The following is a 26,104-nucleotide window of genomic DNA, read 5'->3' on the forward strand; positions in this document are numbered from 1 at the left end:
TGCATGATTCTACTTACATGAGATGCCTATTATATATAGTCAAATTCACACACAGAAGGTTGCATGGTGGTTGCCAGGGGTTGAGGGGAGGGAAAAACTGTGACTCTGTGTTTAACGGGTAGAGAGTTTCAGTTTGGGAAGATGAAAAAGTTCTGGAGATGGATGTTGGTGTTGGTTGCACAACAGTGGGAATGTACTTAATACCACTGAACTGCACACTTAAAAAATTGTTAAAGTGGCCAATTTTAAGTGTATTTTACATATTTTAAAAATAAATTTTAAAAATTAGAGAAAGATAATTGCTAAAAGTGGCTGGGAAAAAATACAGTCTATAAATTGCTGAAAACCAAAAATTCCTCAGTAGTAGACATACTCAGTGACTTTTCCAGCTTAACTCTGTCACTGGGCTAGGATGTCAAGAGTTGAATCCAAAAAGTTTCAAAGAATTTCTGTAAATAAAGGTTGACAGGGATAGTACATATATATTAAAAAGTGCCAAAAGACATCTTTAATCAAAATCAACTAATAATTTCATTTGTTAATTTATTCAATCCCTACGTACGTGTATTTAAACAAGAAAGTGGTCATTTATTTATTTTTTTAAAATTTTTTAAACATTTATTTATTTTTGGGACAGAGAGAGACAGAGCATGAACGGGGGAGGGTCAGAGAGAGAGGGAGACACAGAATCCGAAACAGGCTCCAGGTTCTGAGCTGTCAGCACAGAGCCTGACGCGGGGCTTGAACTCGCAGACCCTGAGATCATGACCTGAGCTGAAGTTGGCCGCTTAACCGACTGAGCCACCCAGGCGCCCCAGAAAGTGGTCATTTAAAAAATTATTGGTAATTCCTTAACTCTTAACATTTTCACTTGTATTTATTATGCTTCAAAATATGTTACACATTTTTGTAGTAAAAAGTACATAATAGAAAATATAGCTTAGAAAAAGTTCTTAGATAAATTATAATTCTGGTACATGGAGTATAGAATTGGCAAGTTTTTTATTTGAAAAATACTGTAGTGGGAGAAAGCTAGAATGAATCAAAACAGCTAGATTTTAGTTTTGGGTTTCCCACAAGTGAGTTGAGTAACAATTCACTTTCCTTCTCCAAGTTCAGTTTCTTTATTTGTCAAACAAAGGTGCTGAGTTTGTACATTTATACATATTTTCTGATCTAATTCCATATATACCTCAAACTTCTAGAAACTCCATGATCCTTTTAGGCTCTAAGAGAATAGAGAATGTATAACTTTTATTGTAGATTTAGAAAGCTGATATTAGGGTGAAATTTTTATTTACTCCTTTCTGTCAGCATTTTAAAGCATATTCTAGTAATTTCATTTTCTAATAGTTTCATTAAATTGTGGTCAGAGTTGAGCTGTTTCCTTATAAGGACTATGTAAGATACATTGAGTTTAGTTACAAAGAAATAGTTTCATTTTTATACATCTGGCATATGTAAGTGTTAAGAGTAAAACATTTAAATATGCTATGCAATGAAACATGGAATAATGTGGCAAGCTGTGGACCCTGGAGAGGATGGAAAGTGGAGTGGCATTAGGAAACTGGGAAGGTAACTGATCACCTCTATTCATCTTACATATCCCTTATACTGACATTTATCTAGCAACTTCACTGTGAACAGAAGGCATATACTCTTTTCCTCAAAAAATTTGCCTGTTTTCCTGAAAAATGGATGCATTATTACCACCATCATCATCACAGCAATAAAAATAATGACAGCTAACATTTACTGAGGGCTCATTTTACTCCAGGCACTGTTTAAGAGCTTTACATATATTTCTTCATTTACTTCTCACAGCAAAAGTAATAATATCCTCATTTTGCAAGTGAGGGAACTAAGCACCCCAAATGATTAAATAAATTATTCAAGGTCACTTGATGATGGAGGCACTCTTAACACCAGTGCTTTTAGATAACTCATCGCAGCCCTTGTTAAAAGAGAAACTTAACTGGAATTGCAACATCTACCTTCTTCCCAACACTGAACAAACTAGAGCCTACCCTTCACCCCTCAGGGACTCTCAAAACCAGAGAGGAGGAAAGTCTCATTAGTATAGGGCAGAAGCCTCAAGTAATACAGACTGATGAGTTACAAGAAGGGTTTGACAGCTGGGACTCCTTTCTCATATAGGTGGAATTTCCTGAGGCAAAGTGGCAGGCATATCCTACTCCATGCGTCTGTTAAGAGCATGCTCAAAGAAGGGCTATAGAAGGAAACTTGGAAGATTAAATACAACTCAAAGGAAAGGGAACATCCATCCATGAGGGCCATCCTCTAAAGGTATGAATTGGGAGATGTCTATCAGTGTATGATAGAGGAAAAATGAATTAAATTTTCCATTCCCTTTTAGTGTCTTGAGTAACTTCCCAGACCTCTGTGTAAGGTAAATCACACCTATTCAGGGTATTTTCTACATGGGAAAGATGAATATAGCAGTACTCAGGGAAATGCATCCGATTTCTGATCACTTCTCCATTTCTCCTTATGGGTTACTAGGTAAAGGTAACCATGAAGTGGCAGACAACTCTCAAACATCAGAACAGAGCAGATTCACCTGATGTGTCTGTCTCCCATCTAACATGAAGGCAAAAGAACAGTCCTCTTGCTCTCTGGATATCTGCCTTACCAGAGCTGCAATGGTAAATTGGAGAATAAGATTCAAAGGTGATGTAGCTCCAGGGGATGATGTGGTCTAGGATACAGCCATATGAGCAGATAGCTATGGGGAAGTAAAGCTTTGAGCGTGAGGTGTTGAACAGGTTGTTACATGAGTGTTTATTAAAGACATGCAGGTCTTAGGATAAAACAGATTATAAATCTTGAATAAATGAGGGAAAATGACATGACACAAATGATAGCCAAAAAAAAAAAAGTATCAAAGAGTTGTCCAGACCCCTCTTTGACCTCATGGACTCAAGGTGTATAAAAATACCTTCAGTACCTCCACCTAACCACTAATGTTTTATAGCTCTAATCTAGTAGCTATGAGTGCGCCATGAAATTTGAAATTGCATGGCAAACAAAAAACAAAAAACAATGACATTTTGGTTATTAACAAAGAGCTGGCAAAATACTTGCCAGTACAAAAGATACTTCACTTTATCACAACTATGAATCGATTAAGATTACCTTTATTACATAATAGGCCTGTGTTTTCTCCTCTTCTCCTTCAGGAGGCAGCATAACAACAGTAAGGATTTCATATCTGTTCTTCAGCTTATCAATTTTACTTAGCCTCTCATGAAACTCAGCACTAAAATGGAAACAAAAAGAAAAATTAAGCACTGAAAAACAAATAATGTACTTTTTTAAAAAGGACTACAGTATTCTTATATAAGACATTTGTGTTACTACTGAATTCAAACAGGTTAAATGTGTTTTTTCTTTTCAATTTATAATTAGTGGGAAGGTCTCAGGCTTCACCCTATTTGAAAGCTAAGAAGTTAGCCTGCCATGGTTTAATGGATGTTGGCATGGATGTTGGCACAAGATTCCTAGGTCAGAGAAAAAGGACTTTATCATTTATGGCATACCAAGCAGCATGAGATTCCTGCCTGCAGTGCTCTTGAAATCCCATGAAGCTGAGAAGGAGCTCAAATGGATGCTACACACACCACAGGTTTATATCACAGCTGAGAAACCTCAAGCTAGGTAAGCCAAATATTTTATGATGGAAACTAAGCAAATATATTCAATATTTACTCCACAGGGAGGATACTGCCTCTAGCTTCTGAAGCTATTTGGTGTCCTGCTGGAAGCCGAGCTATCCCAGCCTGATGGCAAGGCCCAGGCTGTGGACGGATTGGTGACTGCAAGGCGGCCCACCGACAGTACTTGTACTCCCGCTCTTAGGTAATTTGGCCTTAATAAAAGTACCTGGGGTATTGTCTGTTGGGGAATTGCCCTTGACAGGCCCCCTGGGAAAAGAACCATTAGGAAAGAAAATAAGGTTCCGCAAGAAATTGTGTGGCCTTACATTTAGCCCTTGACACCCCTATGGAGACTACTCTACTTACAGGAAGGATAACCTCATGCATTTGCCAGCAAAGAGGGCCTGTAAAGAAGAGACTTATGGATCTGAAAGCCCCACTCCAGCACCTAAGGAGTGTATCTCTGGGCACAGGTGACTTCAACCCCTAGGCCCACCTGGCCCCCAGAGGCATTCCAGATGAGGACTGAACTTAGTCGGTTAAGGTACAGAATGCTTCATTGGTTCCTAGGTGCATTGTCTCTCCGAGAATGTATGAGGCATGGGTTTCTAAGGCTTTTTCGGCCCCTTCCTGGCACCTCGGACCGAGGCACACACATTGGTCTTCTGGCTTTAAGTGGTTCGGAAAAAAACAACCGGGAGGTCACGTCCCTGTAACTGTTCCACTTGAGGTGTTGAGAGAGAGATGACCTTTCATGAAAACAGCAAAGCAAATGCTTTATAATTATAAGATTATAGATAAACACAGGTCCATAATGGAATAATGTAAGAGATTAATCAATAATCAAAGGGTATGCGGGAACATTACGAGAAAATCGCCATGTTATTTCTTAAAGGTTGATTCCAATAAGAACATTTTCAAGATTAGGTCAAAACATAGATGACATATGCTACAAGGAAATCACTAGCAAATATAATGCCACGTTTGCTACAATAAATCGGCCAGTTCAACACACTGCTGTTGTCTGTGTCCATTTTATTTTTGTTTTGTTTTGTTTTCACTTTTTCGCTGACGCCCTTCATCCTTCAGGAACCCCTGGTTGCTGGAGCTGGTCTCCGGCACTATCAGAACATCTTTTAAAAGATAGTTTAGGGGCACCTGGGTGGCTCAGTCGGTTAAGCGTCCGACTTCGGCTCAGGTCATGATCTCACAGTTTGTGGGTTCGAGCCCCGCGTCGGGCTCTGTGCTGACAGCTCAGAGCCTGGAGCTTGCTTCACATTCTGTGTCTCCCTCTCTCTCTGCCCCTTCCCTGCTCATGCTGTGTCTCTCTGTCTCAAAAATAAATAAACATTAAAAAAAATTTTTTTTAAATAAATAATAAATAAATAAATAAATAAATAAAATAAAAGTTTAATGGAAATCAAAACCACAATATCACCTCACAGCCTCAGGATAGCATACTGCATGATTCCATTTATATGAAGTATCTAAAGCAGTCAAATTCACACAGAAAGAATGGTGGTTACCAAGGGCTGAAGGGAGGAGGAAATGGAAGCTTAGTGTGTAGAGCATATAGAGTTCCAGTTTTAGAAAATGAAAGAGTTCTGGAGATCTGACACAACAATGTGAATATTAAAGATATATTAAGCACTGAACTGTACACTTAAAAATGGTTAAGATGGTATATTTGATATGTTTTTTACCAAGATTTTTTTTTTTTAAATTTTTTTTTTTTCAACGTTTATTTATTTTTGGGACAGAGAGAGACAGAGCATGAACGGGGGAGGGGCAGAGAGAGAGGGAGACACAGAATCGGAAACAGGCTCCAGGCTCTGAGCCATCAGCCCAGAGCCGGACGCGGGGCTCGAACTCACGGACCGTGAGATCGTGACCTGGCTGAAGTCGGACGCTTAACCGACTGCGCCACCCAGGCGCCCCTTACCAAGATTTTTTAAAGATAGTCCAGAATAGGAAACTTAGTACCGTTCCTTGCAAGGCATACAGAAATATGAGAAACCCACGAAGAATTGTCTCCCAAGATTTAGAATTTTTATATGCTGATTATTTTTTCCTTTTATTCCAGTAAATTCCTATTTTATGAACTTTTTAAAACTTATTTTATAATAATACTAATAATGCTAATATTTGCATGGCAACATGAAGAATGACTCATTTGCCTACTACAACATCATAAAGGTGCACCATCTAACCATGGCAAACAGAGATCTTCAACCTACCAGTTTTCTTACTCTTAAAGAAAGTTGGTGGTAAAATATATTAAGTGACAGAAGTTATGGCTTTGCAGTAACAGTACTACTGCTGTATTATCAAAAAATATTTATTCATCCTTTGTATAACTGGCCTTCCAGCTTAAGATGGTGGACTGAATACAAGTATATCTCTCCTTCCTAAAATGTTAAAGAATAAAAGGGAAAAAACCCACCACAGCTCTGGGAACAAGAAAGACACATTTTGTCATGAATTCATGAAAAAAAATGAGAAACAAATGGGATATGATTGACATGGGGGGAAATGGAGATATGTACAGAAGATTAATGCAGAAGTAAGAGCCATGTTTCACCAGGGTGCCTAGGTGACTCAGTCAGTTAAACATCCAACTTCAGCTCAGATCATGATCTTGTGGTTCATGGGTTCAAGCCCCACATCAGGCTCTGTGCTGACAGCTCAGTGCCTGGAGCCTGCTTCCAGATTCTGTGTCTCCCTCTCTCTCTGGCCCTTCCCTGCTCACACTCTGTCTCTGTCTAAAATAAGTAAACATTTAAAAAGTCAAAAAAAAAAAAAAAAAAAAAGAGCTATGTTTCACCAAAGAAGTGTGGAGAAAATTCAAGCCCAGAAATAAGAAAAAGAGCAAGAATGATCTCTGAGGCCATTTATTAAAGTAATTAATAAAAGGATTGCTACAGAACATTTGGGCCACTCTCCTCAACCCCTCAAAGTATACAGAAATGCTGGCAGGAATTATTTATGCTCCAATGAGAACCTTCCAAATTACGAAAGTTCCTAACATTGTATGTTGGAGCTGGAGAGAAAAGTAAAAAAGAACATGATGTAATTCCAGGCCCCCAGAAAAGTGGAGGTTATTAAAAAACAAAGTTCCATCCATAAAGAAAATAAAGTCTTTATCACCCAAAATAAACTCCTTCAGGGAAAAACTCCTGATGACCCTGAAGGGACAGATTAGCCCAGCACCTACAAGCAGCCATCCCTTTACAGGAGAGACCAGCTGGAAAAAAAGATCTACCTAATTGCAGAAGACACACACACCAGCTAACTATATCAATCGTCATGATTATTAATTAAACACTCGTTAATAAATATAACAGAAAGCCAAAGACTATCAGACATTTTGGGAAGTTAACGGGATGAATGAAAAGAACAAAATGAGCAAACACAGAACATACCCTAGGAGATACAAAAATAATGCATGGGACAAAAGAGAACTTTCAAAGTATCCCAGTGTCTCGAAAAGATGAGAGAATTTGGATCCAAAACTATCCATAAAGCAAGAATGGGCTAGTATGAAAAGAAAGGACCAATGAAGGAACAAAAATCCTTGCAAATAGTTTTCCCTTTTCAATTTAATTATAGTAAATAAGAAAGATTAGATCAGTGATCTAGAGAGAGAGAGAGAGGAGGAGGGGCAGAGAATGAAGAGCAGGCAAAAAGGAAGTGGAGAGGGGGACAGAGAATGAGACTATCTTTAAAAGTAGAATAAAAAGAACAGAAATTTTAAAATGAGAGTAAAATTAAGAAATCCAGAAGACAGATCTAAGAAGACCAATATCCACTATAAATGAGCCAACAAATCAGAAAACAGAGAATAGTATGAGAAAAAAATTAGAGAACTAGTAGAAAAATATTTTCCTGACCTGAAGAAAAGCATTAATGAAGTAATTGCAAGAGCTCACCAAAATTCAAACAAGAAAAATGAAAAAACAAAAATGAAAAATGAAAAGAACCACCCAGACACATAGGGAAATTCTTAAACCCTAAGGATAAAAAGAGTGTCCCAAACCTTTTCAGAAAGCAAACAAAACCAGACACCATACAAAATAAAATGAATTAGTCTGAATCAGACCTTTCATAAACAACACTATCATCTAGAAGAATACAAAACAATGCTTTCAAAGTTCAACTGTAATTTAAATATGAGTAGAATAAATATGTTTTAAACATGCAAGGACTCAAAAATTTCAGAAAACATCAATTCTGGAAAATAATTCAAAACATACTTCAGAGAAATGAAATGAGAATCCAAAAAATAGGATGACAAAGGATACATGAGAGAATATTAAATAAAAAAAAGTATATAGCTACATTGAAATTCTTGCTGGCAACTGTACAGTTTAACACAAGTTATGACAAAGGAGTTCTTTAAAAATAGAGACATAATGTTAAAAACAATAAATAACAACCTAAAACTATAATTGGTGATCTCAACAATATGTGAAAGTTGGAGAGAGGAAATATAGCAATAAAAGATGCTAAGGTCTTATCTCTTTTATGAATGAAAAAAATCAGAGGCTAATTAATCTTCAGTATTCACAGAGAAATGGGAAGGTTAAAGTTTCTTTTGAATTTAAGAATAACCAACAAAAATATTAAAATTAGAATGTATATATTCCAAATAATAAAAGAGGAAACAAAGGAAAAACAAAATTCAGTAAAGCCAATGAAAGACAGGGAAGACAAAAAGAATACCTATCATATGATCCACTTCTAGGTATTTACTCAAGAGAAAAGGAAGTATATATTCATACCAAGAAAACATATATTCATAAAGCCTAATCTGTAATAGCCAAAACAAGAAATAATTCAAATGTTCATCAATAGGTAAATGTACACATAAATTGGGGTAGATGTGTGCAATGGAAAATGAACTACTCAGTGATAAAAATCTAGGGTCAGCAAAACATCCTGCCTGCCCATGAGCAAAGAATGGCTTTTACATTTTTAAATGTAAAGTTATTCCAAAAAAAAAAAAATGAGAGGAAAATTATACTTCATGAAAAGTAAAAATTCTAGGAAATTCAAACTTCAGCATCCAAAAATTTTATTGAAACACATCCACGCTCATTTATTTTCTTAGTATCTATAGCTGCTTTCACTCTACAATGACAGAGTTGAGTTGTTGCAACAGAGACCACATGGCCCACAAAACCTAGAATATTTACTATTTGGCCCTTAAAGAAAAAAATTGCGTGAGATAGCTAACTTGTTTTAGCCTTCAAGATGAAAATTATAATTGGCTAACCATCACTCTCATGAAGTTAAAGAACATCAAAATAAACCCACAAAGATAGAAGGAAAAAATCATAAATGTGACAGCAGCAACTAATAAAATAGAAAATGAATTCACGATAGAAAAAAATCAAGAAACATTTCTTTTTCAAACAGTAATAACATTCATTAACTATAAGAAAGATGATCCCTCCTAAAACAGAGAAGTCAAAAATAACCATTACCAGGAATGAAAAGCTACAAACACTATAGCTATTAAAAAATAATAAAAATCTGGGCACCTGGGTGGTGAAGTGTCTGACTTTGGCTCAGGTCATGATCTCACAGTTTGTGAGTTTGAGCCCCATGTTGGACTCTGTGCTGACAGCTCAGAGCCTGGAGCCTGCTTCAGATTCTGTGTCTCCCTCTCCCTCTGCCCCCCTTCACCACTCATGCTCTCTCTCTCTCTCTCAAAAATAAATATTAAAAAAAATTTTAAATAATAATAAAATGATACAGCGAACAGCTTTATGGCAATAACTGAAAATTTAGATGAAATGGAAATTTTTCCTAGGAAAAAATATAATTAACTAAAACTGACTCAAGAATAAATAAAAAATACGCACTGTCCTATGGTCAATAAATAAATTGAACCAACAGTTTAAAATCTTTTTTAAAAAAGGCCTCTAATGGCTTTACTGGTAAGATCTTTGAAAATTCAAGAAAGATATAATTTTACTCTTTCACAGCCTTATCCAGACTATAGAAAAGTAAGAAACACACAAAATTATTTTATGAAAGCCAGCATAACCTTAATAATCTGATGACTTGACAAGGGCAATAGAGAAAGGAGAATTATAACCATGGATGCAATAATTGTGTACAAATGTTACCAAACAAAATCTAGATATATACAAAATGTAGTATGTGGCAGACAAGTTTTGTTTATTCCAGGAATGTAATGTTGTTTAAACTTTGAAAAAGCAATCAGTGTATTTAATTATATTAACAGACTAAAGGAGCTACATCATATCAATGAATACAGGAAAAGCACATAACAAAAGTCAACATCCACTTTTGATGAAACAAAATAACCTCTTAGCAATGAATCAAAATAGGTGGGTACTCCCATAATCTTCTAAAGAGTATTTTTTTAATTCTACAATTCATACTTAATGATAAAGCAATGAACATTTTGCCTTCAAAATCAGGCACAAGCCAAGGGGACCTGTAGTCACCACTGCTAGTCAGCACTGACCTAAAGGTTAGATAACAAGGGCAGTGAGTCAAGAGAAAGAGAAGTTATAAGACTGAAAAGGGAGACACAAAACTGTCACTGCAAATGATGTGAATGAAATACCTAGAAATCAGAATCTACAGATCAACTATCAGAATTAATAAAAGTTTAAGCAAGTTGCTGGATTCTTAATATATAGAAATCAACTGTATTTCTTACAATGCCAGCAACAAACCAAAAATGAAATAATTTATAAGGAGATAACATTGACAGAAACATTTTTAAAAATAGCACGTAGCTAGGAATAAATCTTTTTTTATAAAATATATGCAAAACCCCCTAAAATGTTTCAATAAATGCAGCTATTGGGTATCCATAAAGGAAAACATGTTATTGAACTCTTAACACAAACCATACACAAAAATCAGTTCCAAGAGAATTATTGATCTCATTGTAAAAAGGATGATCTAAAGAATGAAGGGTAAGTCAAAGGAAAGAGAGAAGAGAGGCCAAGATGGTGGAAGGGCATGGAAGTTTATTTTGCATCTTTCATCCCTGAAATGCAGCCAGATCAACATTAAACCATCTTGCATACCTACAAAACTTATTTGAGGATTAACAAAACAATATGCAAAACTTGAACCACAGAACTTGACAGGTATGTTACACAGAGAGCTGAACTTGGGGAAAAAGAAGCCGTGGAGGGCAGGGAGCTGTTTTTGCTTGTGGAAAGAAGATAGAAATAGGGGGAGAGTATGGTATATGATAATACTATTTATGTTTTTTTTATTTTTTAAAAATTATCCTCAATGGGGGAAATTGCTGGTGGGGTTGTGGGAGGGGGTATGAGATAAATGAGGAAGGGGAATTAAGGAATCTACTCCTGAAATCATTGTTGCACGATATGCTATCTACCTTGGATGTATATTAAATAATTAATTTTCTAAAAAAGAGAGGAAAAAGCATAGATTTATGACTAAAATATGCCCTATATATTAAAAGCCTTTTCAAACAAGGAGAAGATAAACATCCAGTCAGTTCTTCTAACATCAGCCATACATTTTCAAAAACATTTTAGCAGTATTTTAAACTAGAATTATTACCTTATGTTTTGCCGTTCTTGATCAACATATCTTATTTGTGATGCAAGCATTGTTTTATGAACCTTAATTTCTTCAATTCTTTCTTCCATAGCTCTGTGTAATTGTTGTTTTCTTTTTTCCAGAGAAAGTACTTCTTCTGCCTTATTGTGAAGCATTTCTCGAGTACGCTTAACTTCAAGTTTTAAAAGGTTGTCTTCTATCATCAAATCCTATCAACAACAAAATTGTCAGATATTGAAATAATTAATGTTATACCCAAACCAAAATTTTTTTGTTATTGCCACAAAAGTCAAACTTGAAAATACAACATTTTCTAATTTGACCACTGACCAAGATAAGTAGGATTAAATTTAGATTGCTCTGAGTGATGGTTTTTCTTCGTTTTTTATTTTAAGAAAGGGGTTATAGTTATTTCAAGTCTTTAATTATATTTCAATTTGAAATTTAAATTTTACTAAAAGAAAAAAGAAAGAAGTCACTCCTAAAAATGAAATTTACAATCTAGGAAATATGTAAAGCCCTATGGATAAGCACATTTATATTCTAAATTAAATCTCACAAAACAATGTGTAAAAAATTTTTATTCTAAACAATTCAGTCATGGATAGGGGATTGATACAAGAATACACAAATAGATCAATTTTCAGAATAGAAACAAACCCTCCTGAATGTAAGACTTTATTATTTCAAAACATAGCTTTTCAGTTGGAGAAAAGATTAGATCCATACATCTCAAATGTACCAAAAATAAATTCCAGAAGCACGAAAAACTTAATTTAAGAGATGAAACCAATGCAATTACTGGAATAGTAAACATTTGTTTGATTTTTAGTATGATAAAGAAGTTCCTAAGCATAAAAATTATGCAGGGAAAAACACTTAAATATTTGATGTCAAGAAAAGTTTTTAAGGGGGCGCCTGGGTGGCTCAGTTGGTTAAGTGTCCAATTTCAGCTCAGGTCATGATCTCGTGGTTTGTGAGTTCAAGCCCCATGTCAGGTTCTGTGTTGACAGCTCAGAGCCTGGAGTCTACTTCAGACCTGTGTCTCCCTCTCTCTCTGCTCCTCCTCTGCTCATGCCCTGTCTCTGCCTCTCTCAAAAATAAATTTAAAAAAAAAATTTTTAAGATTTTAATGTCAAAAACCTAAATAAAAATTTAAACATAAATGGAAAAAATATTGACAATATTTATGACAGAGTTAATATTTTTACGTACGAAGGTCTTTTGCAAAGCTACTTAAAAACATAAACCTCCTGGGACACCTGGGTGGCTCAGTTGGTTGAGTGTCTGACTTAGGTTCAGGTCATGATATTGCAGTTCACGAGTTCAAGCCCCACATTGAGCTCTGTGCTGACAGCTCAGAGCCTGGAGCCTGCTTTGGATTCTTGCCTCCCTCTCTCTCTGCCCCTCCCCCACTCATGCTGTCTCTCTCTTTCTCTATTTCTCTCTCTCAAAATAAACATTAAAAAAAGTGTGTGTGTGTATATGTGTGTGTGTGTGTGTGTGTGTGTGTGTGTGTATGTATATATCTCCTAATGGTAATATGGGCCAAGATAATAAACTAGAGATCCAAAAAAGAAAGATTATGGAATATATCATAATAGAAAAAATGTTTTAAATATTTTTATTTAAACATAAATATTTTAAATTTTATGTTTAATCATGAAATGTTTTCACGTGTCACCAATTTAAAAAATTTACACTAAAACAATGAGATACCATGTCTGCCCATCAAATTGGCAACAGTTTTATAAATTATAATATCCAGGCTTACTGGTGGTGAATGCAACAGAATGCTTACACCCTGTTGGTGGGAGTATTAACTGAATCCTCTAGAAAACAATTAGGCTTGAAAATAGTTTCAAGACACTGAAAATATTCATTCTTTTTGGACCATAATTATACACTTAGAAATTTTCCCTAAGGAACTCATTGAACAATTACACAATGATACATGTCCATGGTATATGATAATACTATTTATGTTTTTTTTATTTTTTAAAAAATTTTTAAGTAGGCTCCATACCTAATGTAGGACTCAAACTCATGACCCTGAGATCAAGAGTCACATGCTCCAACTGAGCCAGCCAGGCACCCCTGAGATTACTATAACAGAATAACCAAACATTGGAAATAAACACGTATCCAAAAAACAGGAGACAGTTAACTAAATTATGGTAACTTCAGCAATAACCTGTAGAAAGCCCTTAAAAATAATTTTTAAAGAATACTTAATGTTTAATATTTAATGTTTGGAGACATACATGGAAAGAGATCATATATTTTCCATTTTTTTATAATATATATAAAGCCAATTTTCTTCAAAAGACTGAAAGGAAATAATATAACTTTAACACTTTCTCTAGTATACAGCTACTATAGTGACTTATTTAGTTTACTTCCTTATAATTTGATATATTTTAAATTTTTTCTATAATTAGTATTAAAACATGTGGTTTTTAATATATGCATATATGATTTTACTGCACCTGTTTCAAAGCTTTGGCTTTATTAAATTCTTTCTCTGATCTGTCATTGAAAAGGTTTAGTTCATTTATTTTGGTCATGAGGGACTGTTTTTCACCACAATTTTTACTATGTGACTTCTTGATAAAATAAAGATCGTTCTGTAAAAAGGGGGAAAAGGTACATAAATACATATTTTAAATAGCATTAAGCACATACTATTAAACATATCTTACATTAAATTATATGCTCCATTGAATATTTATGATAATTGGGTTTTTAAATCTCACTCTTCACATTCTAATGTTTCCAATATAATATACATGGATATATTCACATACAAACATTTTCATTTTATCACGTATTGATTTTATTGATTTGGCTTAGGTTCTAATTCTGGGAAATAGTATGTATGGTTCAACCTGAATTACTGAATGATTGCCATTTATGGGTAGAAATATGAGGAGGAAGTTCATTATTTGATTCAACCCAAGTCACAGAAGGTATAAACCTTAACAGTCTAAAAACCATAGGGTCTTGTTAACAGCACAAGCTCTAGAATCAGATGGCCTCAATTACACATTAGTCATCTGACCCTGGTGGGTAATCTCTTCCTCAGTTTCCTCATCTCTAAAATAGAGATGGTAACAACACCTACTTCCCTAGGCTACTGTGAAGATTAAAGATGTTACTCTCGATGGGTATATACAACAGTGTTTGACACAAAGAAATGTCATGTATTATTACTATTATTTAATTACATGTATAATCACATCTTGCTAGAGAGAAAAATGCTAGAAAAGATCTAATTCCAGTAGATGCTTAACTGTGTCACACATTCCCAGATACCAGCTTACTGTTTTTATAACAGTTTGCATCTCTCCACTCACCCAGAGCTCAGAACAAGGTTAGTGCTCTCAGTCCTGTCTGGGCATCTAAAGCAAAAACATTCTAGTTTCAAGATGTAGTTCTATTTCTCTCTCCCTCTGTCTTTTTCTTTCTCTTCCTCTCTCCCTCCTTCCTATGCCTTTCTCATTACCTATATTTCTCTGAGAAATCAAAACCCAAGATTGTAGGGGTATCTGGGTGGCTCAGTCAGTTAAGCTTCTGACTTTGGCTCAGGTCAAGATCTCATAGCTTGTGAGTTCGTGCCCCATGTTGGGCTCTGTGCTGACAGCTCAGAGCCTGAAGCCAGCTTCAGATTCTGTGTCTCCCTCTCTCTCTGCCCCTACCCCACTCACATTCTGTCTCACTCTCAAAAAAATTTTTTTTAAATGCCTAAGATTGTAGTAAAACAGTAAGAATTTTTTTTATAAACATGTCATTTCATAAAATTAACTTTTAGAATGAAAAACTTTTAACTGAAGGTGATTTTCAACCAGAAGGACTTTGTTTCTATTATGCAAAAGAGTAGATGGAGTGGGATGGGAGAAGTAATGCAGAATGACTTCACAATGTCATGCTACTATTTAGAAGAGCAAACCTTCATTAGAAGGCTAACTAGCTTTAATATCTTTAAAAATTCATTTCCACTATCAACAATAGCCAAATTAGGGAAAGAGCCCATATGTCCATCAACTGATGAATGTATAAAGAAGATGTGGTAGATATAGACAATGCAATATTACTCAGTGATCAAAAAGAATGAAATCTTGCCATTTGCAACAATACGGATGGAAGTAGAATGTATTATGCTAAGTGAAATGAGTCAATCAGAGAAGGACAAATAACATGATTTCACTAATATGTGGAATTTAAGAAACACAACAGATGAGCACAATAGAGGAAGGGACGGAAAAATAAGATAAAAACAGAGAGGGAGGCAAACCATAAGACTCTTAAATACAGAGAAACAAACTGAGGGTTGCTGGAGGGGTGTTGGGTGGGGGGATAAGCTAAGTGGGTAATGGGCATTAAGGAGGACACTTGTTGGGATGAGCACTGGGTGTTATACGTAAGTGATGAATCACTGGGTTCTACTCCTAAAATCATTACTATACTATATATTAACTAAAAAATATATTAAAATAAATATTTATTTGTTTGTTTGTTTTACAAAATAAGAGCTCACTTTCACCTTGGTAGCCCTAAAGGAATTCAGAGCAATTCTTTTTATAACCACTAGAGGACACTCAACACAAGCATTTCAAATTGTAAATGACAAATTCTTTGGGGTTCTCATCCCATTCAGATCCATGATCTCACTCCTTCACTCTTACTTTCCAGTTAAATTTTAACATAGGTTTTACATTACATAGGTTCCCTTAATACAGGTTTTATATGACCATAAACATTAAAATACTGAAAGGTGAAGAACATTTTTACCTTATTAACAAATAGTCATTCAAAATATTGTTACCAAGTAAATATATGAATAACAACAACAGATGACCCATAAAGGGTCATTTCAGTGATAAAGGGCAATCAAGTTATCTAGAAAAAACAAAATCAAAAATGGAATTTATCAATGTTTTAAATCATGGTACTATTTAAGAGTATTTTGATGGACCAGGGATCACATCCTAGCTCTCCACATACTAGTTGTGTAACCATGGACAATTTACTTAATCTGTCACACAAATAATAATATGTCCCTCACAAGACACTGATAAAGATTAAATGAAATGCTAAAGACATGTAATATACTTGGAATATATTAAATGCATAATCGGGGCGCCTGGGTGGCGCAGTCGGTTAAGCGTCCGACTTCAGCCAGGTCACGATCTCGCGGTCTGTGGGTTCGAGCCCCGCGTCGGGCTCTGGGCTGATGGCTCAGAGCCTGGAGCCTGTTTCCGATTCTGTGTCTCCCTCTCTCTCTGCCCCTCCCCTGTTCATGCTCTGTCTCTCTCTGTCCCAAAAATAAATAAAAACGTTGAAAAAAAAATTTTTTTAAAAAAATGCATAATCAATGGTAATGTTATATTCTCTCTCATAGTCAGTATAGAAACATGAACATTAGTTCATACGTTTGTTATATATGCAGGTAACTTGGCAATCATCTTATCCAAAGTAAAGTCTTAGGAACATGTTGACTTAAAACAGAGTAACTAATGACTAGGATATTTAAAGCATCAAAAGTACTTTGACTAAGTTACATGAAGCTTCTTGATCTGTGTTTCCAAAAGGCCAAATGTAGATTTTTTCTCTTCCAATGTCTTTTTAAGTTCAACAATTTTTGCTTCAAGAGCTTGTTTTTCTTCAGAATTAATTTCTCCTTTTAATCGTGACATTCGGCGTTCCACTTGTTGAATGTAAAAATCCTATTACATATTTTAAAAATAGATAGCAAAGACAAACAAAGTTAAAACCATTTCTACAAATGTAAAAACACAATAAACACTTTCTTATAAGTTTAGTCTTAGGTGTCATCATTTACTAAAGTCACTTTAATCCTTCAATAATTTATAATATAAAATCCTTCTTAACTCTAAGCGGAGAAATAGCAAACTATTCTTCAATAACCAAGATACATAATAGTGACATAGAAGTAAGTAATCTTCTGAAAATATAAGAAGTCAGCTAGGAAGGTATTTCCCCTACTACTAGGATGGAACTGCAGTAAATCCAATGGATTTACAAGGACATGGATTTTCGAGGGTACATTTTCTAAGGGATACACAAAAGGAGTCACAAATTGTTAGCCACAAGTGTGGCTCAACGAACTTCCAATGAATTATTTTCTTAAATAATACTTTAGCATCTTTAATTTTGAGAAACTAAGAATACATTAGACAGGGAAATTAAGATGTAGAGAGGGGTCATATTAAGGCTTCATGAGACAGAATCTATGAATAGAACAAATAAGAAAAACTTTTAAAATACTTTTAAACTATCAGTCTAGAGGTCGGGGTGGGATGTCTATGTTTGCACAGCTAAGACTCAATTTTTCCAGGTCTCATATATCTCACTCCTTATTTTATTTCAGTCCAGGCCTGGTTGCCCTATGTTCCTTTAAAGCATGGCTGTCCCTCACTAGAGTTGTCTATCCTCTTACCAGTTTATTTCAAATCAAGAAAAAAAATAGTTTTTAAGGCTCCCTTACCCTACTACTGACCAAACATGAAACCCCATCTTCAGCATCCATCTATCCCTCCAAGAGTGCTTTCAAAATCTTTGTTTTTTTTTCAGGACATTGCAGTATCCTGACCACCACAACTATAACAAATCAATATGGAAGATATTAATAAGAGTATCATCTACCTGACTGTACATAATTTCTTGCTGCTTCAAGGTTTCAAAATCCAGTTTATATAACTGATGGTTGAGGTGCTTTAGAGAGGAACGAGTTCCTTCAATTTCTGATAAGACAGCTTTTTCTTTCATTGTCTCAGTCTGTAATTCCTGAACTTTCTTAAATAGCACATCTTTCATTATGTTCAATTGAACTTGCACTTCCTGATGATAAGAATAACAGTGATCAATGAAATTATAATACTTTGAAAGGTTTTATTATATGAACATTATAATTTTGGGGGTCACAAATTAACCCCCCAACATTTAGCCCTTCAGAATATAAAAATGCCCTTCCCACAATTTCAGTACATCTCCAACATTTCTTGTAGTCTACTCTATTCTAGTAGATAGAATAGCAGTTTTCTTTTTTTTTTTTTTTTTTTTTTTAATTTTTTTTTCAACGTTTATTTATTTCTTTTTGGAACAGAGAGAGACAGAGCATGAACGGGGGAGGGGCAGAGAGAGAGGGAGACACAGAATCTGAAACAGGCTCCAGGCTCTGAGCCATCAGCCCAGAGCCCGACGCGGGGCTCGAACTCACGGACCGCGAGATCGTGACCTGGCTGAAGTCGGACGCTTAACCGACTGCGCCACCCAGGCGCCCCAGAATAGCAGTTTTCTATCCCCACATCATTCACTTTGATCTATCATCTTTAATTCTACCCCATGTCACTCTGACCTTGGAACTTGGCCATTTCACTGGTTTCCTTAGAAAATAAAAGAGGGGTGCCTGGGTGGCTCAGTCAGTTAAGCATCCAACTCTTGATTTCAGCTCAGGTCATGATTCCATGGTTTGTAGGATCAAGCTCCAGGTTGGGCTCTGTGGTGACAGCATGGAACCTGCTTGTGATTCTCTCTGTGCCTCACTCTCTGCCCCTCCCCCACTCACACTCTCTCAAAATAAATGAACATTAAAAAAAGAAAGAAAGGAAAGAAAATATACTGCTGAAACACAGCCTGTAAGTTCACAAAAGTTGCTGAAGTCTTGAGAGTGTTACAGGGAAGAAATCACATCACTCAATCTCCCACCTTCTTCTGGACACTATCTAGTGGTGAGCAGGTAAATATTTAACCACCACCACCAGCTTTCCAGCAGATGGGAGATTAGGGGGAAGAAGCTGATTTTCACCGTATAAATATTCCCAATCTGGCCAATTTCAAGCTACTGACACGATTCTACTAAATGCAGAGTTGGGATGTGATATGCAGTAGCAGATTATTATGTAGCATTTCTACTGTACAGAGGTTACACCATACACTGTAAATGGAAGTAACCTGAAACTTAAGAGTATAAACAGATAATAGTAAAATGTAGTAAAATAATTTGGAAGTGATGAGTACTGATTACTCAGTACTGATTACTTTTTTTTTTAATATTATGTATTTAATTATAAGTCTATATAATTTAATTTTTAATAATAGCTATGTTTAGCAGCTGACTTGCAAAATTCCAGAAAATATAATTATCAACTCTTGTGAGCTGGTAAGAGCTGGCCCAACACACTACTGGCACTACCCCTTACTCACACCTTGCCTCCAGTTGGCCTCCCCACAAGTGCAGCCTTCTAGGAAACAGAAACCAGTCCCTGATTCCCACTGCTCATTTCTCAAGAGGCAGATTTGTCTTGACCTCAAGGCTTCATGACCATGTGTTCAAGGCTTCAAATAGATCTCCCATGCCAACATCTGTTGAAAGTTATCATTTTATTTTTTTAAGATTTTATTTTTAAGTAACCTCTACACCCAACATGGGGTGTTACAACCTTGAGATCAAGAGTGCATGCTGTACTGACTGGGCCAGCCAGGTGCCCTGAAAGTTATCGTTTTAAAATGTTGAAATAATTTCCCTCTGTGCTCTTACAGCCAGATATGCATATTTCCCTTTGGCAACAAATGAACTTCAATATGAAAAAAAAAGAAAAATCTGTGATTGGCACATTAAATTTTCACAAAGTAAGAAATATAATCTAATATAATCTTATAAAATTCATTTTTATATAATAGACAATTTTTATTAGTTTTAACTCCTTCCCAAAGATTGCCTGGCATTTTAAAGTCAGTGCTTGGTGGTTAATAACATAGTACATCTCCAAAACATAGGGTTAGGATTTTTCCAAACAAAGAACTACAAAACTCAAGACTGTGAATATAACTTTGCTACAGCACAAGCAGCACATATACACTGCCAACCCTATGTTTTTTTCTAATTTAGCTAATTTCAACGATGTCACTCGTTTTTTAAATTTTTTTTAACTTTTATTCAGTTTTGTGAGACAGAGACAGAGCGTGAATGGGGGAGGGGCAGAGAGAAAGGGAGACACAGAATCTGAAGCAGGCTCCAGGCTCCGAGCTGTCAGCTGAGAGCCCGACGTGGGGCTCGAACCCACGAATGGTGAGATCATGACCTGAGCCCAAGTTGGACGTTCAACCGACTGACCCACCCAGGTGTCCCTACAATGTCATTCCTTTTTAATGTCATCATCAAAAGTCCTATTTCATATGAATTTCAGTCTTTACAGATTTCTAGTAAGTTCTAATATAGTCCCATCTCATGGACAACTGAAAATCATTCTCTTAGGAGAAAAAAAAAAAACCACATACACACAAAAAACATAACTTTTTAAAAATAATGTTGGGGCGCCTGGGTGGCGCAGTCGGTTAAGCGTCCGACATCAGCCAGGTCACGATCTCGCGGTCCGTGAGTTCGAGCCCCGCGTTGGGCTCTGGGCTGATGGCTCGGAGCCTGGAGCCTGTTTCCGAGTCTGTGTCTCCCTCTCTCTCTGCCCCTCCCCCGTTCATGCTCTGTCTCTCTGTGTCCCAAAAATAAATAAAAAACGTTGAAAAAAAAATTAAAAAAAAAAAATAATGTGTGATTTGGACTCAAATACTGCTCAAGTCCATATTGATGCATGACTTCGTTATTCAGGAATTTAAATATACAACAGCATACTGAAGAAGCTGGATTGTATCTAAATATAAGTGAAACCATACTGGATATGTAGCAAATGGGGGATTTTCGCCATGATCTTCAGCTGCCCCTCAAAGAAAGCAAAAAAGCAAGAAGTGGTGCAAATTGTGTCAGGTCACAGAAGTCACTTTGAAGTTTTCAAAGAGGAAATGGTGAACCAGCCTTTTCCAGTTCCTCAAAATTGGCCTAAATGCTACCAAGATGTCAAAGAGATTCCAATAGAGTTAGTAAAGTAATGCACTTAAGAGCCCATTTACTAATAAATGGTGCCAGACTGTCAGAGACATTAAATGATAAAGAAATACAGGCAATAAACGTAGACCACTGCGGGGGGGGGGGGGGGGGGGGGGGGGGGGGGATATGATCACAAACAAACAAAACAAAAAAATGACAGCCTACTGTAAAGGTGGAAATCAATTGTAAAACAGGCATTTTTCCAGGTATGTTTACAATATAAGAACATACATATGAATGACAAGCAGAGACGTGGACACACTAGGCATTGGGAAGGGATGAGATCCAAGGTAGAGGGGCTACCTGTAACCTTCAAAAGAAGACATCAATATTAAATGCTTAACGTGAAGCTAAAGGAGAATTAGAAGCTTTAAGAGAAGGTCAGAAACCTCTTTAGAAAGCCACACATAAAAAGAGGTCTAACAACTCAAAATTCTGATTACAAATTACAAATGGGATCACAACAGAAGGCAGAGCCTCTTAAAAGACCTCCTATCCCATAATCGCAAGAGTCTCATTCACTATTGCTAAATGTATTGTGACTCTTTAAAAACTGAAAGTAAACCTTACCTTAATACTTTTTTCCTCCTCCCTTAGCATATCTTCCAAATTGGTAGCTTTCTCTTCTACAGACATAGTTTTCTCAGTTATCTGCTTTAATTTTTTCTTTACAATCTGATTATGATTTTTAATTTTGTGTAACCTGGAGAGAGTTTATGAAGAAAAAATAGAAAACATGTCTAAAAATTAATACAAACAAGGAATAGTTTATCTTCATATAACTTGAAGGTTTCTTTTGCCATAAACCTTTTTATTACCTTTATGTAAACCCTATATATTTATTAAATACATATTTAATAAGCCACAAAAATATTATTCCTAAGCCTTTATGATGAAAAACCCAGGAAAATTTATTTTCACGTTTAATAATTTAGTAGCTATAATTTTTCAGTTATTTAACAAAAACTTAAATATTTAATAATTTTTCTAGAAGTAGTCAAAAACTATAAACATATTTAAATATCTTTTTTCTTACCTTGCTGTTTCTTCATGAATGTCCTTCTTTACTTTGGAAATATTTTTCCGCAGAGCTTCTAAATCACTAGAACTTCTATTCACAGTGGCTTTTAAAGAATCCAGCTATTTATTAGTTAACAGACAGAAATTATATATATTTATTTTACATCTTATAAGGTAATTTCTTTTTTGAGAAGTTCTGTTCTGAACATATTAATTTTTAACCTACATCATACCCATAAACACAATAACGATGTTTCTGTAATACATATTAACAGTTTTTCTTTTTGATCTGATATTACATTTTCAATGACTTATTGTATGATACTGGCAAATTACAGAGTCCCACATAGATGTGTGACAGGTACAAAGAGCAAAAGCTTCACAGTATTGGATTTGGCAATGATTAATTGTATATGACAGGCAACAAAAGATAGACAAATTGGATTTCATCAAAATTAAAAGCTTCTGTGCATCAAAAGACAATATCAACAGAGTTAAAATGCAGTCCACAGAGTGTAGAAAATACTTGCAAAATCATATACCTGCTAAGGGATTAATATCTAGAATATACAGAAAATTTCTAAAACTCATCAACAACAAATATAAACTGATTCAAAACTGAGCAAAGGATTTTAATAGACATTTCTCCAAAAAAGATATACTAATGGCCAATAAGCTCATGAAAAGATGTTCAACATCATCTATCACTAAGGAAATGCACGTCAAATACAATGAAATCCCACCTCACACTCTTCCATGAGGATGACTGTCGCCAAAAAAAGAAAATAGCAAGTGGTGGTGAGAATATGGAGAAATTAGAACCTTCGTGCACTGTTAGTGGGAATGTAAAATGGTACAGCCACTATGGAAAACACTATGGTGGTTCCTTAAAAAATCAGAAACATAATTACCATAATTGCCATCCAGAAATTCTGAGATAATTGTACACCCATGTTCATAGCAGCATTATCCATAATAGCTAAAACATGGCAGCAACCCAAGTGTCCACTGACAGATAAACGGGTAAGCCAAATGTGGTCCACACATACAATGGAATAGGAATCAGCCTTAAAAAGTAAGAAAACCTTGACATATGCTACAATATAGATGAACCTTGAGGACACCATGCTAAGTAAAATAAATGAAATAAGCCGTCACAAAAAGATAAATACTGTCTGATTCATGTGAAGTTAACTTAGAGTAGTCTCCTAGCGACAGAAAGCAAAATGGTAGTTGCTAGGAGCTGGGAAGAGGGGGGAATGGGAAGTTACTGTTTAATAAGTACAGGGTTTCAGTTTTACAAGAAGAAAAGAATTATGGAGATGGATGATGGTGATGGTTGGGTAACATTAGGAATGTATTTAACACTACTGAACTGCATGCTGGGAAATGATTAAGATGGTAAACTGTAGGGGCGCCAGGGTGGCTCAGTCAGTTAAGCACCTGACTTCGGCTCAGGTCATGATCTCACAGCTTGTACTGACAGCTCAGAGCCTGGAGACTGCTTTGGATTCTGTGTCTCCCACCCCCCACCCAAATAAATATTTTTTAAAAAGATGGTAAACTGTATGTTATGTGTACTTTAACAAAATTTTAAAACTTGGAGAGAAAAAAATGAATGAAGTACTAATGCATGCTATATAACATGGATGAACCTTGAAAACATTATTTCAGTAAAAGAGTCCAGACATAAAGTGCTCTGTATGATATGGTTTCATTTATATGAAATGTCCAAAATAGGCAAATCCATGGAGACAGAAAGTAGATTAGTAGTTGCCAGGGCTGGGTAGGTGGAGGGAAGCAGAGTGATTGCTAGTGGGCAAAAGGTTTCTTTTTGAAAGAAAAAGACAGTCTAAAATTAGATAGTGGTAATGGTTGCACATCCTATGAAATATTAAAAACCACTAAATTACATACTTCAAAAGGGTAACTTATTATATATGAATTGCATCTCAATAAACAAATTATGAACAAATGAATGAATGAATCCCTGCATTCTTTTCTGCAATTTAAAAATTTTTAAGAATGAACTATTAGCAATGACATTTAATTTAGGCAAGAAATTTGCTTATTTTACTATTTTAGGATCTTAAGTAATTATTCTTTTTTTGGACAATAAAACATCTTTCCTTCTTTATCAGAAATAAAAAGTATAACAACTTATAGAATGAAATGCTCTACAATATTCCAGTTTCCTGACTAAACAGCAGTAACTTCAGCTAATGTGACTTCAAGACACAAATTTCATAAAAATTCCTTTGTGGCAAACACTCCCTATGGAACAATCTAGTTGGGCATGTGTGCCTGCGAAAGAAGAAATGAACAAAGCAGGAAAAGTTTTGTTCTCTGTTCAAGGTATTTTACCCCTACACTGTCTCACTACCAGACTGAAATATTATCCCTTCTCAAGGTGAGAAACTGAACTTAAGCAAATAGCTCCACCTACTCTGAGTTAAAACCACCATACATATGTAGCACTGGACATGTTATATGTCCACTTCAGGTCATCACTACAACATTCACCTTCACATCTGCCCCTTTGGAAGTTATAATTATGGTTTCCAGTCTAGACCCCTCAGGAGCATTTTGCCTCAAGTCACCTACAAAACACCACGTGTGACAAGCAAGGTGTGTGCTATACAACTCCAGGGGGACCCCTTCATACCACATGTGATATGACTGGCACTCCTGTTGCCTTCACCAAACAGGGCGCCATTGGAATACCCAAAAAGTTCCACAACGTGAAGGGACATAAGACAAAGAACTAGAAGGCAGTTCCTTAATCAAAGGAGAGCCTTTATGCTTATTTTTATAGTAATTTGTCATAAACACACAAACCAGTCTTATTAGTTAACATACCTCATCCTTCAGCTGATTTCTATTAGTTTCATGACGCTGATAATCCATTCTACATTTTAAAACTTTCCGATCAGCAACAGAAATTCTTTTCTCGTACTCTGTGTTATTTCCAATCTCACTTTCCAAAAACTTGATCTTTTCTTTAACCAAATTTTCTTTTTCTCTTATTTCCTGCTTTATCCTTGCTAATGCCTAAGATTAAAAATATGTTAAATATATGTTTAATATGATGAACAAAATAAACAAAATGGAAATTAGTTATTATTTTTCTATTAAACCAAATTCAGTATTTGATCAAAAATTCTTAGGACAATATTTTCTTTAAAGAGTCTATTTTTAGAGGCCCTGGGGTGGCTCAGCTGGTTAAGCATCTGACTTCACCTCAGGTCATGGTCTCCCAGTTCATGGGTCTGGGCCCCACATTAGTCTCTGTGCTGACAGCTCAGAGCCTGGAGCCCACTTCAGATGCTATGTCTCCCTCTCTCTCTGCCCCCCTCCCCCCCCCCCGCCTGCCACTTGCACTCTCTCTCTCAAAAATAAATAAAACATTTAAAAATGTATAAAAAAAGGTTTATTTTTATATGAATAAAAACAAAATATTAATAGGCTATACATCAGTATCTATAAGCTCATATTTTTAAGGATTTCTTTCTCTTTAATCTGGTACTTGGCTAAAGAGATGAGAAAAATATCAATCTTTTATCAACAAAAGGTGACATCTAAAAAAACATAACAGTGTTGAATATTTCTACATAGAAAGTTGGATTCCAATGGTTTTTCCAAATATTTCACAGGACTAGTTTTTTTTTTTTTTTCATCTTTTGAGAATAAAATTTTAGTTATTGGTTTCAATAAGAATACCTTCACTCAAGACCTTTGGTCTTGGGAATACAAAATAAACAGAATATACAAAGTAGTAACTGAGATGTGAACAAAGCACCATGGGAACAAAGAGATGATGAAGTCTACCTGAGAAGAATTATCAAAAGGCATTACCTAAGAGGCTTCTTTTAAGTCAGACCTAAAAAAATAAATGGATATGCATAAATGCTCTAATGTGGTTAAG

At 35.5% G+C, this 26,104-nt stretch overlaps 1 protein-coding gene across 3 annotated transcripts in view; it reads right to left on the reverse strand.

Annotated features, from left to right (window-relative positions):
* CCDC39 (coiled-coil domain containing 39) overlaps positions 1 to 26,104 on the reverse strand; it is a 72,533-nt gene that overhangs the window by 5,656 nt on the left and 40,773 nt on the right. For 2 of the 3 annotated variants that reach the window (XM_030329055.1, XM_030329053.1), the window contains 8 exons: positions 25,039 to 25,230; positions 22,196 to 22,299; positions 21,730 to 21,862; positions 17,925 to 18,119; positions 16,820 to 16,984; positions 13,748 to 13,885; positions 11,259 to 11,467; positions 3,157 to 3,280 (listed from right to left, as the gene is read on the reverse strand). In XM_030329055.1, the coding sequence (XP_030184915.1) occupies positions 3,157 to 3,280; positions 11,259 to 11,467; positions 13,748 to 13,885; positions 16,820 to 16,984; positions 17,925 to 18,119; positions 21,730 to 21,862; positions 22,196 to 22,299; positions 25,039 to 25,230 (1,260 nt within the window). The remainder of the gene's footprint in view (positions 1 to 3,156; positions 3,281 to 11,258; positions 11,468 to 13,747; positions 13,886 to 16,819; positions 16,985 to 17,924; positions 18,120 to 21,729; positions 21,863 to 22,195; positions 22,300 to 25,038; positions 25,231 to 26,104) is intronic. The other variant, XM_030329054.1, reaches the window with a different exon arrangement.

The sequence above is a fragment of the Lynx canadensis genome, chromosome C2 (genome assembly GCF_007474595.2).
Source record: "Lynx canadensis isolate LIC74 chromosome C2, mLynCan4.pri.v2, whole genome shotgun sequence".
NCBI classification, from domain to species: domain Eukaryota; kingdom Metazoa; phylum Chordata; class Mammalia; order Carnivora; family Felidae; genus Lynx; species Lynx canadensis.